At 35.2% G+C, this 22,398-nt stretch overlaps 1 protein-coding gene across 2 annotated transcripts in view; it reads left to right on the top strand.

The window, feature by feature from the left end:
• MS3_00000565 (uncharacterized protein) overlaps positions 1-17,518 on the top strand; it is a 46,607-nt gene extending 29,089 nt beyond the window's left edge. The window contains exons 20-25 of one of the 2 annotated variants that reach the window (XM_051208280.1): positions 1,460-2,066; positions 6,117-6,503; positions 8,241-8,395; positions 11,111-11,386; positions 14,192-15,164; positions 16,796-17,518. Coding sequence is in view for 1 of the 2 variants with exons in the window: in XM_051208281.1 (XP_051065288.1) it covers positions 1,460-2,066; positions 6,117-6,503; positions 8,241-8,479 (1,233 nt within the window). In the remaining variant the exon portion in view is untranslated. Of the gene's footprint in view, positions 1-1,459; positions 2,067-6,116; positions 6,504-8,240; positions 11,387-13,765; positions 15,165-16,795 lie in introns of both variants that reach the window. The other variant, XM_051208281.1, reaches the window with a different exon arrangement.
• Positions 17,519-22,398: the final 4,880 nt, after the last annotated feature.

Genomic DNA, 22,398 nt, shown 5'->3' with positions numbered 1-22,398 from the left:
GAGCTCTAGATCGGTAAAGAATTCGCATGCTAAATTTCTATTATTATCATCATTATTAATATATCAGACTTCAAATATACTTCTCTCTCATGTATACTACGATAATACGTTAATACAATCATGAGACCAGTCACGTTACATCCGAACCAGGGATTCATGACCCAAAATGGGGAACCAGAATAACATTAGATAATACTTTATTCAATGCAATTACAAGCAGTCGCACTCAGTGAGTCCGGGGTAAAAATCCATAGAAGGAAAGAAAATTACATATTTATTGGTCAGTAGGCTAAGCGCCTGTTTTTCCACGCCCGACGATCAATCATATTTTACTTTTACTATCACATATCGATTATCACTCAGCCTAGTCAACACAGCACAGTTAACATCATTCTCAAACACTCATTATTAACTTGTACAGTACATAATTAATTGGCAATAATTAAGGAATTGTATAATACATGATACTAGGGATTATCATAACCAATAGTTAAATAAATACCTTGGGTAATATGATTGGAAATCGTTCATGATAAAGCAGGTGCATCCATTCTTTATCTCCCCTCAAATCCTGAGATTTTAAATTCCTCATGACTTTTTCTCACTAATTTATATTTTCTTCTTGAATCGTATCTCCAGTGCCTAATGATTCCTATGATCACTGATACTGTTACTACCTCTACTATTATGAGTTTCGGTCTGACAAACTCATCTCTGTACTAATGGGGTTATTGCCAATTTAAACCAATGTACAAATATACCAGATTCTACATTTTTCGTTTAACTGACTGACTGGTCAAATATTTATCAGTTTTTCTGAATTGGTGGTTTTATCGGTTAAATTGTTAATATTTTACTGGTTAATTTAAACGTTCAAACTCTATTACTATCCCTATCAAAAATTGTACCACCTTAAAGCCGAGTATATAAATCGGTACTTTATAAATGTTTTACATAATTCATGCATTTAATGATGAATAGTCCTAACCGTGATTACGATTCCATCAAATATATGTTTTGATATTCACACCATACAATTTTCATTATTTCTAAAACATTCTTAAAATTACTTTCATCAGTTTAAAAAGCAAAGACATCCTTGAACGTGAAATGGTGTGATTTTCCTATTGGTCAATGTTCACAGTAGTCCTAACTGTATAAATATGCATTTGTCTGTAAAGTATTATTCTTATTCTTCTCCTGATTCCATAAACAATTTTCATCTACGGTTCGTGTTCTGATATATTGGAGATTGGGGAGCAGTATTGGGGTCGTGCTGGGATAACTGAAGTTGGTCAGTCGATAGAAATTAGAGTAGCCACCCCGCAGTCCACAATACTACTACTATGAATAGTAGTAATAGTAGAACTACATTTAGAATGAGTCTACTCAATAAAAAAAATTCATTACTAATTGATTGATGTAATTATTCGATTGTTTTGTTCTTTTATACTTCTAGCAATTTCTATGTTGTTCAGTGCAAAAAATCACTTATCATATTGTACGTATAGCTGGTAATTATTATCATCCATCAAATGTTTCACGTTCATCATCATCATCCATTTCATCAGCTGTACATTTAAAGAAAAGGACTAGAAAATATTTAAATACTAAACTTTTACGACAATCAAAACAATTAATTAATTTGAAAGATTTAAAATTATCTTATCATAAAGAATATAAATCAACTAATCTAGCTTCTACTTCTTCCTTTTCTAATACTACTAATACTACCACAACGTCTTCATCATCATACAATAATGATTACCCCATTGCATCGACTAGTCTCAGTTGTGGTAATGCTTATTCTTCATCATTATTATCAGATGATGGAGATAGTTTTGTTCGACTTATCACTTTACAGTTACAAATTGAAGAGAATCAACCTTATAAAAAATTATCATGTGGAAAAATCAATACTGAACATTCTAAACATTGTCATGATGAGAAACAACAATATCCCTCGAATATTATTCATGTTACTTATCATGATGTAGATGGAATCTTAGAATTTATTATACTTCGACGAATATTTGATGCATCATTAAAACAGGAATGGAAACCAGGTTAGTGTTAAATTTTAGATATTCTAATTTGTTTGTAATATAGTATTTTGAAAATAACAAAAAATGTAATTGTTGGTTTATGTTAAACTGTTAAATTAGAGACGTTCACTTTGTTTCATTTAAGATTCGAATCCAATACCTTTTTCTTTAAATGTCCAATGCGTTATCCATTAATCTGTGTTGAGTTTACTACTTACTTACTTACGACTGTTACTCCTCGTGAAGGAACGTAAGCCACTCACCAGCATTCTCCATCCAACCCTGTCCTGGGCAATCCTTTCCAGCTCCTTGCAGTTGTCATTCTTCCTTTTCATATCTGCTTCTATTTCCAGACGTAATGTGTTCTCTGGCCCTTTTCTTTTCTGCCTTCCCTCAGGATTCCAAGTTAGGGCTTGTCTCGTGATGCAGCGTGACGATTTGCGTAGTGTATGTCCTATCCATTTCCATCGTCTTTTCTTAATTTCCTCTTGACCTGGAAGCTGGTTTGTTCTCTCCCACAAAAGGCTGTTGCTGATGGTATCCGGCCAATGGATGTTGAGTATCTTGCGAAGACAGCTATTTATAAATACTTGTACCTTCTTGATGATAGTTGTTGTAGTTCTCCAAGTTTCAGCTCCATACAGTAGAACTGCCTTGACATTCGTATTGAAGATCCTCACTTTGATATTGGTTGAAAGTTGTTTTGAGTTCCATATGTTCTTCAATTGTAGGAATGCTGTCCTTGCTTTGCCAATCCTCGACTTTACGTCTGCATCCGAACCTCCTTGTTCATCGATGATGCTTCGCAGGTATGTGAAGGATTCTACATCTTCCAGAGTTTCGCCATCAAGAGTGATTGGATTGCTGTTCTCCTCTTTGAATTTGAGGACCTTGGTTTTCCCCTTGTGTATGCTGAGGCCTACTGATGCAGAGACTGCTGCTACGCTGGATGTCTTTATCTGCATTTGCTCATGTGTATGCGATAGGAGGGCCAGGTCATCTGCGAAGTCCAAATCGTCTAATTGATTCTGAGCTGTCCGTCGTATTCCGTGTTTTCCTTCAGATGTCGAGGTCTTCATAATCCAGTCGACCACCAGAAGAAAGAGGAAGGGAGAGAATAGACAGCCTTGTCTGACTCCGGTCCTTACTTGGAATGCATCTGTCAGCTGTCCTCTATGCACGACCTTGCACAGTAGTCCATCATATGAGTTCCGGATAATATTGACAATCTTCTCAGGAACTCCGTAGTGTCGAAGAAGTTTCCATAACGTTCTCCTATCCACACTGTCAAATGCCTTTTCATAATCAATAAAGTTGATGTACAGTGACGAGTTCCAATTCAATGAATGAGTATCATATGTGATTATTGGTAAAGTTTTAAATCATCCCATTTATTCGATATTCAAGATCGAATTTCGAACAATCTTTATTGGACTATGAGCATCTAGTGTGGATTTTGTTGATATAGAAAAAATAACTGCGAAATAATTTTTTATTAGAATAATAATTTAACTTACGTCATTCTTCATTCCTTTACTATTCTATGGATCTGTTATCTAAATCAAGTACTTATACACATTTGTTGTTTGCAAATGAACTGAGCCATGTTGATAGATGCAGTCTATTTGGTTAGGATCCGTGTGACCATCGTAACCAATGATTGAAGACTGTGGGACACGGCTCAGAATCAATCACAATGGTGTAAGTGTATAAACTCTCTGTCTTACCTTAAACTATGAAATTAATATCACCTTATATCTTACTTGCTAGAAACTAATTCTTTCTCCCTATATCATATACTTATATACATTGTACTTGACACATTTGCTGTTTACAATTAAGATAAAATTTAAAGTTTTTATTTTCCTAATTATTTCCCACCATTGTGAAAATCTAAATACTTTCTTGTCTAGTATATCCTTAAATATCTCACTACACTTCTTTATTGACTTTTCATAAGTCAAAATAAGAGTAAACCGGGGAGAAATATATTCATTTCAATCTATCTGTTCAATTTGTCTTGTAAGCCCTCATAATTCGTGCATATTTTAGTCTCATGTTGTATATGTCACTTTCCCTCGATTCTGAGATCACTACAGACTGAAGATTGTTTACATCATGTGTTATATCTGGTCGTCGCTGATTGTTGTGTCGGAAAAACGCTGATCACTTATACTCGGAACGAGGGACCTCTGCAATTCCAAAGTAAGAACACAAAGACTGGTATAAGTGAAGATTTGTTAGCCCCAAAACACTATGACGACGACCCTAGTCTAAAATACGCTCATTTATATATTGATTGTACACCCATTTTGAATAATAATTAGGATGAAATCACGTATATGAAAAATACTTGGTTATAATAAATGACATAATGAGCATAGTTCATGTCAGCTGAATACAAGAATACCGTATATTATACAGAATAAAACATCGCCCCCAAATACCCTGGTACGGCCGAGATTGGGGTTGGTCCACCCTCCCTCTCGAAATGCTTTCACACGGCCACGCTTATACAGCCTGTGCTAGGGAAGTCCTATTCATTGCCTTCTCGTGACGTTATCAGATATGGCTCAGAATAGAAGCCAGTGGCGATCCTGCTGTAGTGTCAGTCATTATTTTAAGCCCATATATCTTATATTCTAGTTTTCGGACATTCCATTTTATTCATTCTACTTGAGTCATATTTTGACCTTGTCAATTATTCACTTATCAGTCTTGACTGTTTTTATATATGAGCGTATATGTGTGTACACTTCATGTCCCATGACTCATCACATGTTTGTAGTTTATTTTTGTCTGACTATAAATACTGAGTAACGCTTGATTAAAATGGAGTTGGCTTCCCAGCCATCTTCCATTCGTGTCATTTTGCTTTGCTGTGCTTCATTCACTTCATGTACGAAATATATGTATTCTCAAGTCAATTCTCGTTATTCGACTTATTTAATTCCGTTATTGGATAACGCGATTTAAGTCGACGATTATATACGAGAATCAGCGATAACAATCATTCGTACATTCTAAATTGGAGTCAGATTAATGGGCCGCCACACTGCTATAACCTTCTTTTACTTTCTTCATAAAAAGTGGTTGTATCTTCCTTAACTCAGAGAATTCTTCTGGTTGTACCTTTCCGTTTCCCCCATTATTATTACTATTACACCACCTTACACTAATCTGTTCGTTATTGTTCTTTTTTTACGCTCCTTACTTTTTTTTTCTCTTCCCATTTTCGTTGTTTTGTGTGGCGCATATATATTTGGTGCCCCCTTGTACCAATATCTATGTGTTCAAATAAATAAATAAATAATAAATAGAATATCATACGAGAAAACAAATCAAATACTACACTGAATGATCATCATATTGACTCAGAATGAAAGTAACTTTGAACAAAACCCTTAATTAGTAAATCAATCAGAAATTGGCTTTTCTTTCCATCATATCATCATGGTCTACCGTTGAATTCTGAACATAGTTGAACTCCATAAGTATTTTCAGATAGAACAAAATCATTGTTTACTGGTTTATTGTAAGTTTTATCTGTATTATTTGGCCTCACAATGGCATGGAATGGCCAAGGGTGGGTTTGCTCTGCCTCTCATATGGCCACGCGTATATAACCACTGCCAGGGAAGTCTTATTCATTGCCTTCTTGTGGTTGGTTGTTTTTTTACGAGATTTTGATGACGAATGTCCACTGGTTAAACCGAGTTTTTGGGTATGGAGCATCCGTTTGGAAAAACTAGTTACAAAACATTAGTGCACATGCGCCTCTTGATCCGTAGGGAACAAATGGCGTATGAACCTATTGTTGGTCACCGAGTACAATCAGACTGTATATCCTAACGTTGATCACTGGATTGTGGATTAGACGTGTATGTGAAAGTATGGAGGGGTGGTCTCATGAGAAAATCACTTGTTTCATTTTTGGCACCCTGATAGTATCTCAGACACACAAATTCACTGTACGGCGTGTATATATGTGCATATGCCTTTTCGTACCATTGTTGATTTGTTTATTTTTAATAATATATATAAACAATAACATGTATTCATTTATATTAGGTGATATGTTTATATGCCCTGTTGGTGGTGATTCGTGGTGGCGTGGTCTCGTAATTCGAAATCTTCCAGACGATGATTTATCAACATTACAACCTAGCACTTCCCTATTAGAAATTAATAATGCAATGTATTCTTTAAACACTACATATTTAGTTCGTTGGTTGGATGAGAATGAACCATGCTATGATGGTATTACTAGTAGTGGTAATGATATCACAATCAATGATAACTATTCACATAATTTATTAGCTTTATCAGAAACTAACCACACTGGATCACTAAATAAATTACCAGATAATATTGATCATGTTAATTCATGGGATATGTATAAATGGTATGCAGAATCTGCTGATATTGATAACCGGTCAACTAATACAACAGACTCAGGTTAGTGCTTTTTTTTCTCTTTTTTTGTTACTTATTTACTTACGCCTGTTACTCCTCGTGAAGGAGCATAGGCCGCTCACCGGCATTCTCCATCCAACCCTGTCCTGGGCAATCCTTTCCAGCAACTTCCAGTTGTAATTCATCCTTTCTTCTTTTGTACTTTATTTATTTATTTTAACACATAGATATTAGTGCAAGGAGGCACCAAATACATATGTGCCACACAGATCTGATTTGATTTGTGTGAGGGCTGTGATACTGCCCGGTTGCCCAAACCGAAGCAAATCTGCCCCGTTATTGTTCCTATTTCTTTTGTACTAGATGTCATTTATTCATTCTATCCTTATTTATTGCATAACATGACAGTAACTTTTTCTCTGTCTCTCTTTTTGGCTAACCTAAGTTATTTCAGTTACTGTTTGAGCTCATGATTTCTATTTTCATTTGAACTGTATCATCTTACCCTTATCAATAACTCTGACGATTAATAATCAGCACTTAAGATTAGTATATAGTTGATATTGAGGCAACATTTCAAAGGTTGTGAAATTAAAGATTTTTTTGTATTGTAAAAAAGAAAATTGAAAAAAAGAATAATGTAAACAGTTAGCTCTTTTTTTATTTTCTCTTTTATTGAAATTTCAATTTGTATCAACCTTACTTACTTACTTACTTACGCCTGTTACTCCTCGTAAAGAAGCATAGGCCGCTCACCAGCACTCTCCATCCAACCCTGTCCTGGGCAATCCTTTCCAGCAACTTCCAGTTGTTATTCATCCTTTTCATATCTGCTTCTATTTCCCGACCTCTACACATTAAATAATGTATTCCTAGTTTATTGGTCTTTTTTACATGATCCTTGACTTGACATACTCGAATGTTAAACAAAAGTCTGGGAATTCAAGTTATATCGAAAAAATTAAGTTGGATACAGGAAAATATGATTAGTTGATCCCTATATTTTTTTCAAAAGTTTTCAAAAAAAGCGCTAATTGAACAATAATGTTCTCTCTTCATTTCACCTGGATGCTCAGAGGTATTTTCAAACGGTAACTGTGAGATGGTGGAGAAGATTTGTAGCTCAGGTGGGTGATTTTAATGGAGTTTTATTATCTGAGCTGAACGGTTTGGTCGTGGAGCTTTTATCGTTATTCTGAATGACATCGTCAGCACAAACTTCATTCAGATAAAAGTGAACTGACTATGAGCCGTATGTGAAGAAATTCGAACACTTCATATCTGTTTGAAGTTTGTGCTGATGATATCGTTTAGAAGAACGATAAAAGCTCCATGATCAAGCTATGTAGCTCAGAGAGCAAAACTCCATCAAAAAACAGTAACTGTAGGTGGTACTCTAAACGTTTTGGGTACCTGTGTGGCTTCACCACACTTTGCTGTTTAGATTGTTATGGGCTTGAATTGTATCTAGCTCTCTTAAACATCAATATAAGATTATCCCCTTGTTGGATATATTTATAATTGTAAAAGAGAAGTCTTCACTTAATGGTTAACGTTATTCAACTTTGAACCACTAAGTCACAGGTTTGAACCTCACGGCCCTAGATAACTGGGTAGAAGTACCACCAGGTCTCGAACTTACAGTGTAACTCAATCTAAACTACACGTATGTACACCTATTGAATGAGTTCATTTAAGTAAATCTTAAAATTTCATTTTATATATATACTTCCTTTACAAACATTTCCTCATGTATCATACCAACTTTTATTTTTTCAGAATTTACATTATATGGTGGTTTAGTTGATGGTTATGTACATATTTCTCATGAACAAATATGTTTATTATATGGTACTTCAAAATTTTGGGATACAACTAGTCATTCAACTGCCTATCTTGCAGAAATTAAACGTCTCGTTGAGTGTATAACTCAGGTAATTATTTTCATTCATTCTTGTTACATTTTAAATCCTGAAATGATATTAGCTAGATCACTAGTAAGAACATGTGAGCACTGAACGACCGTTTCGTCTTAGAATGAGACTCCTTAACGGTGCGGATCCTTGACGCTGGATCCGTGTATCGAACCTGGCACTTTCGATCTCACAAATGAACGTTTAACCTATAGATACTGAGCCTGCATCCTTTGGTGTGAATGGCCAACTTTAATTAATTCACAATATTTCACAACCCTGGTCTGCCACCTGCAGTCAATAACTCACACTCGATATTATTTAGCTACACTAGTTACGTTTTTTTCACTAGAACTTCAGAAGTCGCATCTTGAGGCGCGAGACCGAAGGTCCTGAATTTGGTTCTTGAGTCCGAAATTGGGAGTCTGCACTGTCAAAGGGTTTCATACTAGGACGAAGCAGTTGTTCAGTGCTTCTAGGTTTCCATAGGTAGTTTTAATAAGATCAATCAACCAGATTCGTTTTTGGTAATATTTTAGCCACCTGTCATCACACTATAATCTGTAACATTCGTTATCCTTCAGTGCACATTACCTGTTAATACCGTGAACGTGATTGTGATATCAAACTTGTAATCTTTAGTTTGATTGAAAATTCCTTCTCCATTCGTATAAAATTGTAGTATGGATTATAAAATCTTCCACATACCAAAATGTATAACGATTTTTCCGGAATATAATCTATTTGTTGAGTTTGAAATTTGTTCAACATTTATGTCCATACTTTTCCTTTTGGGAATTTGATCATTTACTGTTTGCTGACTATGCCAAATTACTTTATCCAGGAACATGTTGTTAAGTAACGTGAAAATTTTTATTAACAATTTTTTTTTACATTTTATGATTACGATTTCACTAAACAAACTTTCTTTTCCTACATTCATCAACTTGGAGACGTCTATTTTAGCAACAGGCTTGTTGATTCTCGATTGTGTATTATGTTCACATGTCGTGTTGTTTACGTGCAAGGTAAGTGTTAATATATCTTCAATTTGCGAAGTTGGAATGAATAGAAGAATTCAGAAGATGATATAAACATCAGATATCGTAAATGAGATTAATGCATATATACTCCTTGAAATTCTACTTATATAAATTAAGTATGGCGAAGTTGTATCGGTAAAAGAATAATATAATAACGGCCTTAAGTTGGTCAGTTATAATTAAGATAAAGCTTCATGTATTTCGTGCAAAATTTAAAGTAGATAACTTGTATGTTTATATAAATGAAGTAAAAAATTGGTAATGCTTGGTTCTAAACACGCTTGAACTTAATAAAAATATCCATTATGTAACCACAAAGTAAATTTCAAATGGTCCTTAATTGAAATTACATAACATAAATGCTCTGAAGGTACATTTTATTTATTTATTTGAACATATAAATATTGATACAAAGGGGCACCACATACATATGCGCCACACAAGTCACTTGATTTGTGTATGGGTTGTGATACTGCCCGGGTGCGCAGACCAAAGCAGGTGATCTTCTTAGCGGGCCATGTCTGGAACCTTCGACCTAAAGGTCTGATCCATAAGACAATGTTAGGAGATGCAGTCCCATGATAGCCGGTGACCAATAATTGGTTCATATACCGTTTGTTCCCTCGGGATCCTGAAGCCCATGTGCACTATCGGTTTGTAATCAAAGTTTTCCAACTCCATCAACCCGATTAAAGCACCGGACATTCGCTTTTCGTCCTCTCAGTTTCGTGAACAACACCTGCGCGGCGAGACAGCAGTGAGTATAACTTCCCTGGCAGTGGCTATACACGCGTGATCACGTGAGAATGTTTGGAGAGGGAGAGCTGACTCTCCCCACCCTCGGTTGTAACAGGGTGTTTGAGAGCAGATTTTATGCTAAAGCTCGTGGTGTGGTTCATTGTAAATCTCAATTCAGGGTTTCTTAGATTTGTGAAAAGAAAAATGACAAGGCCATTGCATCATAACAACCGGTATCAGTTCATGTTGGAAATACTGACTCTAATTTGTATACCTAACTGTAAACCTAACCTCATCCTGTCCCTATTATTGTATGTAATTTGTATAATGTCTCAATATATTGCTATTTTCAAAATAAAAGCGGTAACAACGGTAATTATATTATTATGCTATTTTATTTTCCCAATGTAAACAGTCTTCTTTTTAAAATTCACTTGATATTGTTTGTTTGAATCTTCCCATTGACATTTAAGACTGCAATTGATTAGTCTCTTATTAGCATATGTGCATACTGTACGCATTGCCTCGATATAGCCTTAATTCACAAGCATTATATGCAAATATAGTGGCTAGCAGTGGAATCCAGGACGCGCGTTTCGTCCTATTTGGGACTCGTCAGCTGGATATATGCACATATGCCAGTAAGAGACTGATCAATTACAGTTCTAAATATTAATGGGAAGATTCAAACAAGCAATATCAAGTGAATTGAAACTTCACCCCATTTCACAAGCAAGTGACTATCAGAACTCAATAGCTAAGTAAATAACGTAATAGCGTTTGAAGCAAACGGTACTGGGTTCGAGTCCCAGGATGAACATCCAGCTAATGAATCCGAAATACGACGAATTGCGCATCAAACTGAATTCCACTACATCTAATCTCTAATCATTTATGTCATTGTAAAACTTTTTTTGTTTTATTATTATTTTTCTTTTCTTTTCTTAACTTACAGATCATGCAATTAGATATAAGTGAACAATTTATTAATCCAGTTGATTTAGCTGCTTATCCTGATTATTTATTTATTAATGTTTATCCAGTTGATTTAAATTTTATATTAAATCGTTTATTAAATGGTTTCTATCGTCAATCTATATCAATTCAATCAGATTTTTTACAATTACTTGAAAATACTAAACGTTATAATTTACCAGGATCATCTATTGTTAAAAATGCTCAATTCGTTTATCAATTAGGCTTGTATTGTATAGAAAATAAAGTGACATGTGTAAGTTTTTTTCTTTCCAATGTTCAATTTTCTCTACATTATTTGTATCATATTTAGTTTAGAGACTATCAATTTATGAACGACCTTTGAGCGATGTTTAAATGATATTGAGAGTGTCCCTCTCAATAACTAGGACCGAATGAGGGTTGTAAACTAGTGTGAGGAATTAGTATTAATATTTACAATTGATAGTTAGTGTTATAACTTTATGTCCGACTTTTATCACGTCATCTATCCATCAATCAAAATACGACTTATACAATCTTAGAACTATGTCAAACCAATGACGATCGACCAGTATGAACAGCCTATCGTCCTTATTGGTCCTTTGTCCGCCTAGCCCGTCCACTTGAGTCCAGAACACAATACCAGCTTCTGCAATAGGAATCATTTATTTCAAACATACTCGGTTCATATAACAACCAGACAGACCACAACGTACCATAAAATAGAAAATAACATTTGTGCGACATTTGGCCAAATGTGGCTATGAACGTGGGAGGCAGTAGTCAATAAACTGAACATAGCTTAAGAACCGTAATTCGTACAATAATAAATTATAGGTCAAAATAAAGCTTATAATAAGAGGAATATAAATATACATAATCTAATTATTGAATAGTTACACCATATGTATATATAGAGATAATGTTAGTCAATTAATATGTCCCAGGAGTTACTCGTGATTTAATCTTCGCTCGGATATAACAGTTAGGTTTTTCGTTATAAACTGACATCAGCTATAATGTCAAAACTATTTTAGCTAAATGGATGGGTGGATTTCGCACCAAAATCCGAGACCTGTTATCTTATACGTGATTGGTTCGTTCATAAATTATAGTCTCACTACAATTGCTTCTAAATACATTTCGCATGAATTACAGTTAGATTTATACATTATATTCAACCTTTGAATTAACTATTGTTGATATACATACGATCAGTGTTATGTAGGATCGTGTTAATTTATTGCATTATTTCTTTTATATATTACCACCTCTGAATTAACTAATTTTATGAATCCGGTGTCCATCTTGTTGTGTTAATGAGGTATGGCAACTTGGACCGACGCATATATATGCCTGGTCCTACGTTGTAGCTGACTGACTGTTAATTTATTAAAGCATGATTGATTTTTATGTTGAGTTTTTCAATCTAACGTTATTAGATGGAATCCTATTAGCGTTATTAGTCAATAGTCGGTGATTTTAAACAATATGACTTAGTACTAAAAAGGTTTCGCGCAGTGCTGACTAGTGTTGGAGATGGTTGGAAGAAAGTGGTTGAAGTCATTAACTTCTAATCTGAGCTATGTTGGTAGATGCAGACTACATGGTTGGGGTCCGCGTGACTATCGTAACTAATGCTTGGAGACGCTGGGTGACATGACTCAGAATCGATCACAATGGCGTAGGTGTATACACTCTCTGTCTTCCTTTAAACAATGAGATTAAAATCGCTTCATATCTTTCTTTCTACAAACTAATTCTTTCTTCCGCGAATTTGACCATAAACGAAGATTGTTACGTAATTAAATTGTGAAAAGGACTGTAAATCTGGTGGCCAGAGCGTGCTAACGATTTTTAAGCAGCAGTTACTTCTGCTGAAAGTTCTTTCAACTCATCCGAGTCACTGGCAGCAAAATGTTTGGTGTGAGTGAAACAATCTGTGATGACGGGATGCCAATTACTTAATCAGTTGGCAGTCAATGTCCGTAGGTTTGGCATATGCTGCGCAAGGTGTTTCTACAAGACTAGAAGCACCCTAAACCTGCACTCACTCTAGGTGGTGGGCAGAATTATGTAGTCGAGAAGTTCGTGTATCTGTGTAGCTACGGAAATGCTGATAGTGGCGTGAGTGATGAGATCAATTCACATATGGTGAAAGTCAGAGCGGCTTATACCAATCTGGGCCATCTTTGGCACCTTCGTATTGTTAGTCTGACTGTAAAACGTATATTTACAACGCATCGGTGAGAGCAGTTTTGCTCTTCACTTGTAAAACCTGATCTCTTCGAATTGAGGATTTTAGACAGCTCTCTGTGTCTGATCATGGTTTCTTCATGCTACTGATGAACTACCAAGCATTATTAAACAAAATACTCTTCCATCTTGTTTTGTGTAAACGGGTCCAACAATAGATATAGTCCGAACACAGAAACCTTATTTTTTTTAGAAAGGTGGACAGGTGTTTCCCATCTTATCGGTCGTTATTTTACAAAGGCCGGCAATCAACTACCATATACTGGAATTAAGCAATCAAATAAAAACTTCACCTTCCTCGTTTTTAATAACTGATTAGTACTATTATTTCCGTCGTGCTTGAATAGAATTTAACCAAATCGACTTGTTTAATAACCGTTTTTTTTATTTTGGACAGTAAAATTAACAAAAAACATAACAGACTGATCAATTGCATTCCTAACGTATCAGTGGGAAAATTCAAACAACAAACGCAAATGAATTGAAATGCACCCAATTAAACAAGGCAGTGATTATCAGAATTCAGTAGCTAAGTGGATAACGCGATGATGTTTGAAGCAAATGGTAATGGGCTCGAGTACCAAAATGAACACCGACCCTGGGATGCAGGTATATCCATCTGATGAATCCCTGCTAGGATAAAACTCGCATCCTGGTTTCTACCGCTAGCCACCAACCAGCTGTGCTTGTGGGAAATAACTATTTATGATCAGTTTACTGTTTTATTGCTTTTCACCTCTTAAATAAATTGTAATGTGATATATATATATATATATATATATACTTGTTCAATTTATCGTAATTTTTTATCTCTTTGAAACAGGATGAAGTTTTACGCCAATATAAGCTTCTCACTTCTACCAATATGCCTTCTCCAAATTTGGAGAACAGTAGTCAAATCACCGCAAAAACTTCATCGAATTCATTTAATGATAATCTAACTGTTGAGAAACGTACCCGAACCAAGACATGTCATATTGATAGAAAGGAAAAAATTGTAAATAAATGTTATTCTTCTAAGCAAAGGAAAGAGATTCACCGACGAAGGTCATTAAGACTGAACCAATCACTATCCAAACGTTCATATAGTGTGTATCTTAATGATGATGATGTAAGTAATAATTCAAACGAATTAAATAAACATCAAAGACATTTTCAAATGGGAGGAAGAATATCTGCAAGAAAGAAAATTTTGACAAATAATAGTTCAGTTACTTGTGGTTCTTCATGGATTTCTGATGCTTTGAATCTTATCCAAGAACTGTTGAATCATCGTAGAAGTTTTTATTTTCGTGTACCAATTGATCCTTTAGAATATCCAGATTATCATAGTATCATTGAACGTCCAATGGATTTATCTACTATTCAAAAGAAACTCATAAATACTCAATCAAGTTTGCATTCACCATCATCACCAACAACAACAAAATATCATATTCGTAGTCGTATCCAACAAGAATATAATCCTAGCGATTTGTTATTTGATTTAAATTTGATAGTAACTAATGCAAAATTGTATAATACTGATCCTGATACTCAAGTGTTTGATGATACTTTATGGTTAGAAAATTGGGTTAATGATGTGATGACACCTAATTTGTTACGATTTATTGAATGCTTTGATAATTATAATACGTCTTCTTGTACGAAAATGAAATTGGAGGCAATTTCTCATCAAGACATGAAGCATGACGGTCATTCTAGACGGCGTTCATGTTCAACACGATCTGGTAATACTTCTAATGATGAAAAGAGCTACATAATAAATGATGTAACATCATCGCTATCATCACCAGGTTTGTCTTATACTTGTTAGTGGTTGGAAACAAAGTTTGTTTCTCTTTTTATTTTCGCTTTATGTTACCTGGTGATTGGTTTATTTAACTGAATTAATAAATATCAGTCAAGTAAACTTCTACATCGGAGTATTTTCCAAAAAAGAAACGATGATATCTTTAAATTATTCAAAAGTTATAGTTTTAACCTATAGCATTAAGTTAGGATATCCTTAGATTACTAGTGATCCATTATAGATGTCTTCGAAACATTTCCCGCGTATATTTGAATCATTGATTTGAAGTAATACCGATAACAAATGTCGGGTACTAGGTGAATATGAGAAATCAGTTGATGAAATAGTGGATCTTCAGCCACTGAGATAATTGAGAAATGTATTACGTAGGACCAACCATTATCTACTTTGGCAGATGTTGTTTTCTGCTATAGGAAAGGAAGAAATCTAGACTGGAACAAATCAAGATGTGTTATCAGTCAGTAAAGTCATTGAATGTTGGAAGGTCAAAACTAAGATGTTAGCGTCGGCACGTTTATTGTAATTAATCTTTGAAGATGTTTTTGACGTGACTCGAAATCAGTTACAATGACTCAGGCTCATTTCACGCTTTGTTGTCTCTTATATTCTAAGTTTTTAAATTACTTTTTTTAGTTTTGCTAATTTATATTATCTTGACTAGTATTCTCGATAACTAATCTTTCTATTAGCACTAATACTACTGCCTCTGTTATTTTGTGATTTGTCTTGATAATTTGATCTTGTATAGCAACTTCAACTGATGTACTTATATTTCAAGTTTTACATTGCGTATAACTGACTAAAGTAACAGGATTCTCTTTTATTTAACTACTGCATGTCTGAACTTATCGACATCACAATATTATTGTTCATATAAAGACTAGAATTCGAAGGTACGTTTTGTACAAATACCAAAATAGTTATTCATAAAATGCTGTACTAATGTTTATATCCTTTCAGTATCAACTACTCTCTGATTTGCAATGTTGCTGATACAAGACATGAACGTTTACCACAATGAAATAAGTTTTATTACTTATGTCAGAGAGGATATTTTATAAAATAGATTTAATATGGGTAGCGTTGGAATCCAGAACGCGTGTCCCATTCTATTTGGGACTCGTCACTTGGATACATCTGCATCTCAGAGTTGATTTTTACTGCGGGACTAACTCAAACTGTGTACAGTTTGCTTCAAACTCCATCTTGTTATTCATTTAGCTACTGAGTCAAAATAGCTACTCACTTGTACAACAAATATGAGTTTTAACTTAAAATGGATTGAACTATTCCATTGTTGATTTTTTTTTACTGAAATTCGATCAATCATGGGTAAAACATGCATGGTAGATTCCACTGTTAGCCACACTCCATCTATGCTATTTTGTATCGTAAATGGCTATATTGATGCATTCCTCATAGCATGTAAATATACCAACTACGAATGATCAAATTTCCGTCAAAATACCAAGTGTAGGGTAATCCAGTTGAACTAGAGAGGAGATTGGTTTTGTTTGTATTGATTTTTACAACTAGTGTAGTACATGTATAAAATATAAATAAAAATACTTATGAGAAAATTTGATTTTCATTGCTTTTTAAATTCTTACTTAGCTTGTATTAACACTGCAACATCTTCGATGACATCTTTCACAACAGTACGTACTTCTAGTGGTCGGGTTGTTAGACCTCCACCTCGTGGTTCACAGGATCTATGCCCATCTTTTTCCGAAGATTATGGTCAAAAATATAATTGTTCATTTGAGCAAAAACAATCTCATCAAAGAAGAAGAAAACTGACTTCATATTCTTCAGGGAATAATGCACATTCTGTAAATAAATTATATTCCAGACATACAAACAAGAGACGTCGTCGTATTACAAATCAGTCAAAATCAATAAGAATGTCAAATTCTTCAGATCTATCGAATGCATCTCTTCGTCGTAGTGCACGTAAAAGAAAAATTGTTTCTAGTTTTAGTCACTTCTATGGATCAGAAGGAAATGATGAATTCGACTGATTTAACTGATTATAAATGTTAATCATGTGAAATGATAATGATAACATCATTTTTGTAAATTCTGTTTACTTTTTTTTTCAGTTTTAGGCAGCATGTAGATATTCCCCATTTTACTTTAGTACCAATACTGTAAACCTGTTCAATGTACTTTAACAACTATTTATTATAATTCTCTGTCCTTTACATATACAGATATATGTCTTTAATGACTGTGATTGTTTATATATATATATATATATATATATATATATATATATATATATACTTCCTTTTGTCTATATACTAATTTCTGTCTAATCATTTGTCTTTTATTCGCTAAATTTTTAACTTGAATACAATTTTTCTAGTCAAATAATTGTAGTTTTCTATCTACATGCCTGTGATAATTAGGAGTATGAACTAAGAATTCCAGAAATAATGTAATCGGATCAAGAATTACTAGACAACCACAAATGAATGTATTGTATTTAGAATTCGAAATCAAGCATTCAACAAGTACAAAGTAATCGTTAGTTCATTCAAACACCACAATGCCTTCTATCACCAGTTATTGAGATTGATTAATATGTACCAAGAGATTGGTTAGATGTATATTGATTGATGATTAAATTGAATTTGATTCCATTAGACACAAACTAAGATATAAAAATGAGTTAATTCTAAAGCAATAATTCTTTCGTATACCAATCAAATGGATCCATGTATGGTGTGGATGTATTCTTTATTCTAATTTCTTTTCATTAAGTTTCTGAAATCGGTTCTAAAATGTATAACAGTCGGTAAATGATCCATCGAAGTTAGGAGATGTAGAAGTTATGTCGTAGCTTATTTGCGATACAGTAGGCACAACCAAATTACTAACTTACATTTTTCTACTTAGATTCACCGGTTATTATCGCTAACTCTTTAAGAATGAATAGGATGTACGGAAACTCATTGAAATATTGAGACTGAGAATACATCGAAATATTTTTCACTGAAGATTTTTATAAGCCTTTATCGAGAAAAGAGATTATATTAGGTCATTCAGATACAAAAACTGGTAAGTGATTCCGAAGCAATTCCATTGTTTCATGATCCCAGTAGTAGTTCGCATACGGTTATTAATTGAAAAGTGTATCAAAATCACTCATCTACAACGTAAGACCAGGCAAAAATATGCTCCGGTCCAAGTTGCCACACAACAAGATGATCAACAGTTACTTCAATGATAGTAATATATAAAGAAAACGTTACATATAATGATATGCTATAGTAAGAAAGAGTTAGTTCGTTGAAATAAAGTAATCCTAATCTCACGGTTTAAGGGTAGATAAAGAGTGTATACAACACGCCATTGTGATCGAGTCTGAGCGATGTCACTCAGAGTCTCCAACCATTGGTTGCGATAATCATGCGGACCCCAACCAAGTAGTCTGCATCGAACACCAAGGCTCAGGCCAGAAGTTAGTGACTTTATAGATTGACGCCACGTTGTGGTTTGGTCGCCCCTAACTTTCTTACATCCGTCTCGGACACCAATCAGCATCCGTGATTGGGCATGCGCAATACATCCATGATAATATTTGTGAGGTGCTGCAATAACTCCACCTTGCAAATCAAGATATATACAGAAAATGCCTGTTTGCAAAAATGTTAAACTGGATAGAATGACTACAATGATCAAAATATCGACTTATACAAAATTAAGATAAAACTACAATGTTTATCAACATTTCTGGGTTCGCGAAAGCCCATAGGGTCAGCTAAAATAATGATAAAAGATCAAAGAGGATTACGTTTTTAAACGAATGTACATATATGCATAAAGATATATTAAATATGTCAAATTTTATAATAAATAGAGTAACGCGAGCCTATAAAAAGGAAAGGAAGTTAAATAATATGTATTAGAGTCAGTGAAAAAAATTATTAGTTCAAAATGGAGGCTTTTTAACTCTTCGACCACATCTAGTCGTTATCGGAGTCTCTTCTCTTTGTTTCATTTTCGTCGTTGATGTTTGAGACTCGCGTTATGGTGATGCGACGGTCTTTAAAGTGTCTGTGAATTCCGGTTGATGACATTCAACGAAAGCTGGTTTGGCTGGATTAATGGTTACCTCTATCTTCCGAGCTTATTTACGGTAAGTGTTATATCCATCCTCGCAATCACTCTAAACGGACCACCATAATTCGGCTGTAATGTGGTTGTACATTATCTATTCTAATGTGTATATACATGCTACTATACAATTGCTGCGGCACGAATAATCGTCGTTGCTGCCGTCTGAGAAGCGTTACTTGCAAATTGTTCATGTTCTTCTTTGAGCGCTGTACGTAGTCGGCCACACCAATCGGAAAACTTTTACCTGGATTGACAAATTCTCCGGGTAAATTTAGCGTACTTCCATATACCAATCCTGCTGGAAAACGTACAATATCCTGTTTAGTTTTTGTTTTCAAGCCCAGCAGGACCAGAGGAAGCTTATTAGCCTGATCGTTGTACGCAAAAACAATCGTGAGAGAATATCTTAACTGTTTACGTAAGTCTCCAGACACATTATTTGCCGTCGGAATGTAGGATATCTTGCGGACCCTTTTAATCCCGAGACGTTTTGTAAGCTGATGGAAGAGGCGACTTTCTAGTTGAACTTCTCTATCAATTACAATAACACTGAATCTATCGATGAATATCGACGACTGTATGTTCTAATCTAGTGTCGGAGTGAGGGACAGAACCCACTGCAGAGCTAGTGTGACTATGGACTTTGACTTTTTGATAATTCATGCATTTCGTTTAGTGTTCGCCTGGTCTTTCTGAATGCCTGTGTAGCCTCTGTTGACAGATAGAATGTCCAGGCATGTCCTCTCAAGGCACCCATCAGTGGTCGCAATACTGTCTCACAGTTCAGGATAAATCGTCTTTAATAATTTATTAGCTCCATAAGTCGTCGCAACTTCTTTCTTGATACGGATAACGGATATTTGCACATAGCATCAACGTCTTTCGGAAGTGGCGTAACACCTTACTGAAAAAATGCGAAACCTCGTAATGATCTAAGCCTAAAGGTTAAGCGATCACATCGGACGGATTTATGACTTAGTAAAAACAAAGAGTTGTCAATCTACATTGTTCGAACTGCATAGCATGAAAACAAAAATTACTTCACCAGCTCCAGCACATTAATAGAATTCAGATACATTGGTGTGGTGTTTGTATGAACTAACGAATTCTTTGTACTTGTTGTATGCTTGATTTCGATCTCCAAAAACAGCACATCCATTTAAGCTCATCTAGTGCTTCTTGATCTGGAGTGTTTAATTAGTTTCTATACACGCGATAGTTCGAGTAAAGGCCTTAGGTTTGCCGTTGCGCACAAGAATCATTGAGATTTGTCCTGTTAACATTCACTTGCAAGCCTTATGAGCTTAGAAAGCCTTCATTCAGAATACGTTGGTGATCAATCACTCAAATGAAAACTCAAATTAAATAGCATCTGGTTCCTAAGTCCAATACAAGTAATTACTCTTCCCAAGTGTTTATTTTTTATTCTTTTCGAATATCCAATAAATTTTTTTCTTTTCTTACATATCAGCCTCTGAGCTACTGTTACTGTAGTTACAACGATTTCAGCTTCAGTATGAACTATGAATTTAGAACCTGAAGTACTATCCCGTTGGTAGAAAAGGTGCTCAGGCTGTTGATCAACAACGAACGTCCCACTAGTGCCGGACCCCTGCATGTTTCGGCATGACGGAATACGTTAGGAGTTTGCGAGGAGCCGAATTCTCACACATACATGTGTACTTACGAATAGTTTTCATATCTCTTGGTATTTTGGAACTAGTACGCACAACGTACAGTCTACGAGACGTTGACGTGTAATTTTTAGCTGTCATGTAAGAAACCCATATCTCAAACTCTTCCGTCGCAATTCCAGTTGCTGTGAGCGGATATTAGTTTCACTTTCTGTTTGGAAAGGACAGGAGGCTTGATGGCCTGTGTTAGTCCTGGCAATATTCGTACCTCAGTTGATTCAACTTTCTCTTGAAAAAATCGATGGATGGAGCCTCAACCACGTGCTGAGGTGATGAATTCTACTCGTTGATGATTCGATGGGAAAGTCGACAGTCAGCTGAAAAGTAATTTGTTCTGGGCTTGTGAACTTTAACTGAGTGTCCTCGTAAATTCTCTGTTCTGGAAGACAAGAAAAATGAGGGAATATCAAGTGTATATTTATCACTGAGAAATTTGAAAACTGTAATCAAGTCGCCTCTAGTTCTTCGATATGACATTTGGAAAAGGTTCAGCTTGGCCAGTCAAGCATCATACGGAAGCTTCGCTATTCCGTGAATCAGCTTATTTTCTGTTCTCTGAACCTTTTCCAGAAGCTCACTTTCTTTTTTCAGCAGGGGCTAGCCGCTTGTATGCATTACTCAATTTTAGGACGTACGAACACTGTGTACAAAGTCAAAAACGATTTAACATCGACGTGACTAAAAGCCCTACGTATTGACCATAAGGTTCTAAAACTGCACACTGCCGTGCTGCTTGATAGGAGACGAGGACAGTCATTTACATACAAAATGAATAGCACTGGCCCCAAAATTGTACCCTTGGGCACTCCGCTAAGCGCAGTTTCACAGATAGATGACTTTGGGTTCACCCGTACTCTTTAATGGCGCCCAACTAGGAAGTCTTTTAACCACATCAATAGATTGCCCCCAACTCTGACATTTCTTAGCCTATATAACAGCCGTTTGTGCTGAACTTTGTCAAAAACTTTGCTGAAATCAACGTAGACTACGTCTAAAGGCAACTTTTGCTCTTTAAGAGCGCACCGGCTTTCACGAGTTACTAGTAAGTTAGTGAGACAAGAATAACCTATTCTGAAACCGTGCTGTTTCTTCGAAAGGATCCGGTTTTCATTGAGATACTAAAACAGTTCCTTCCGAATAATCTTTTCTAAGATTCTAACAACCACGCTAGTTAAGCTAACGGGTCGTTAATTCTCAGGTTTATGTCTCGTACCTGTTTTGAAGACAGGAATTACTAAGACGTTCTTCCAGTCTTTTGGTAAACGACCCTTCGTTACGGACAGAATAAAGCGTATACTTAAAGGAGTCGCAACGAAGTAAGATAATTCCTTCAGTAGCATAGGATGCAGTTCATCGGGCCGCGTAGATTTGCCATGTCAAGCTTGTTAAGCAGACCAA

The sequence above is a fragment of the Schistosoma haematobium genome, chromosome 6 (genome assembly GCF_000699445.3).
Source record: "Schistosoma haematobium chromosome 6, whole genome shotgun sequence".
NCBI lineage: Eukaryota > Metazoa > Platyhelminthes > Trematoda > Strigeidida > Schistosomatidae > Schistosoma > Schistosoma haematobium.
Note: the sequence above shows the minus strand (reverse complement) of the source record. Positions and strands in the feature narration are given on the sequence as shown.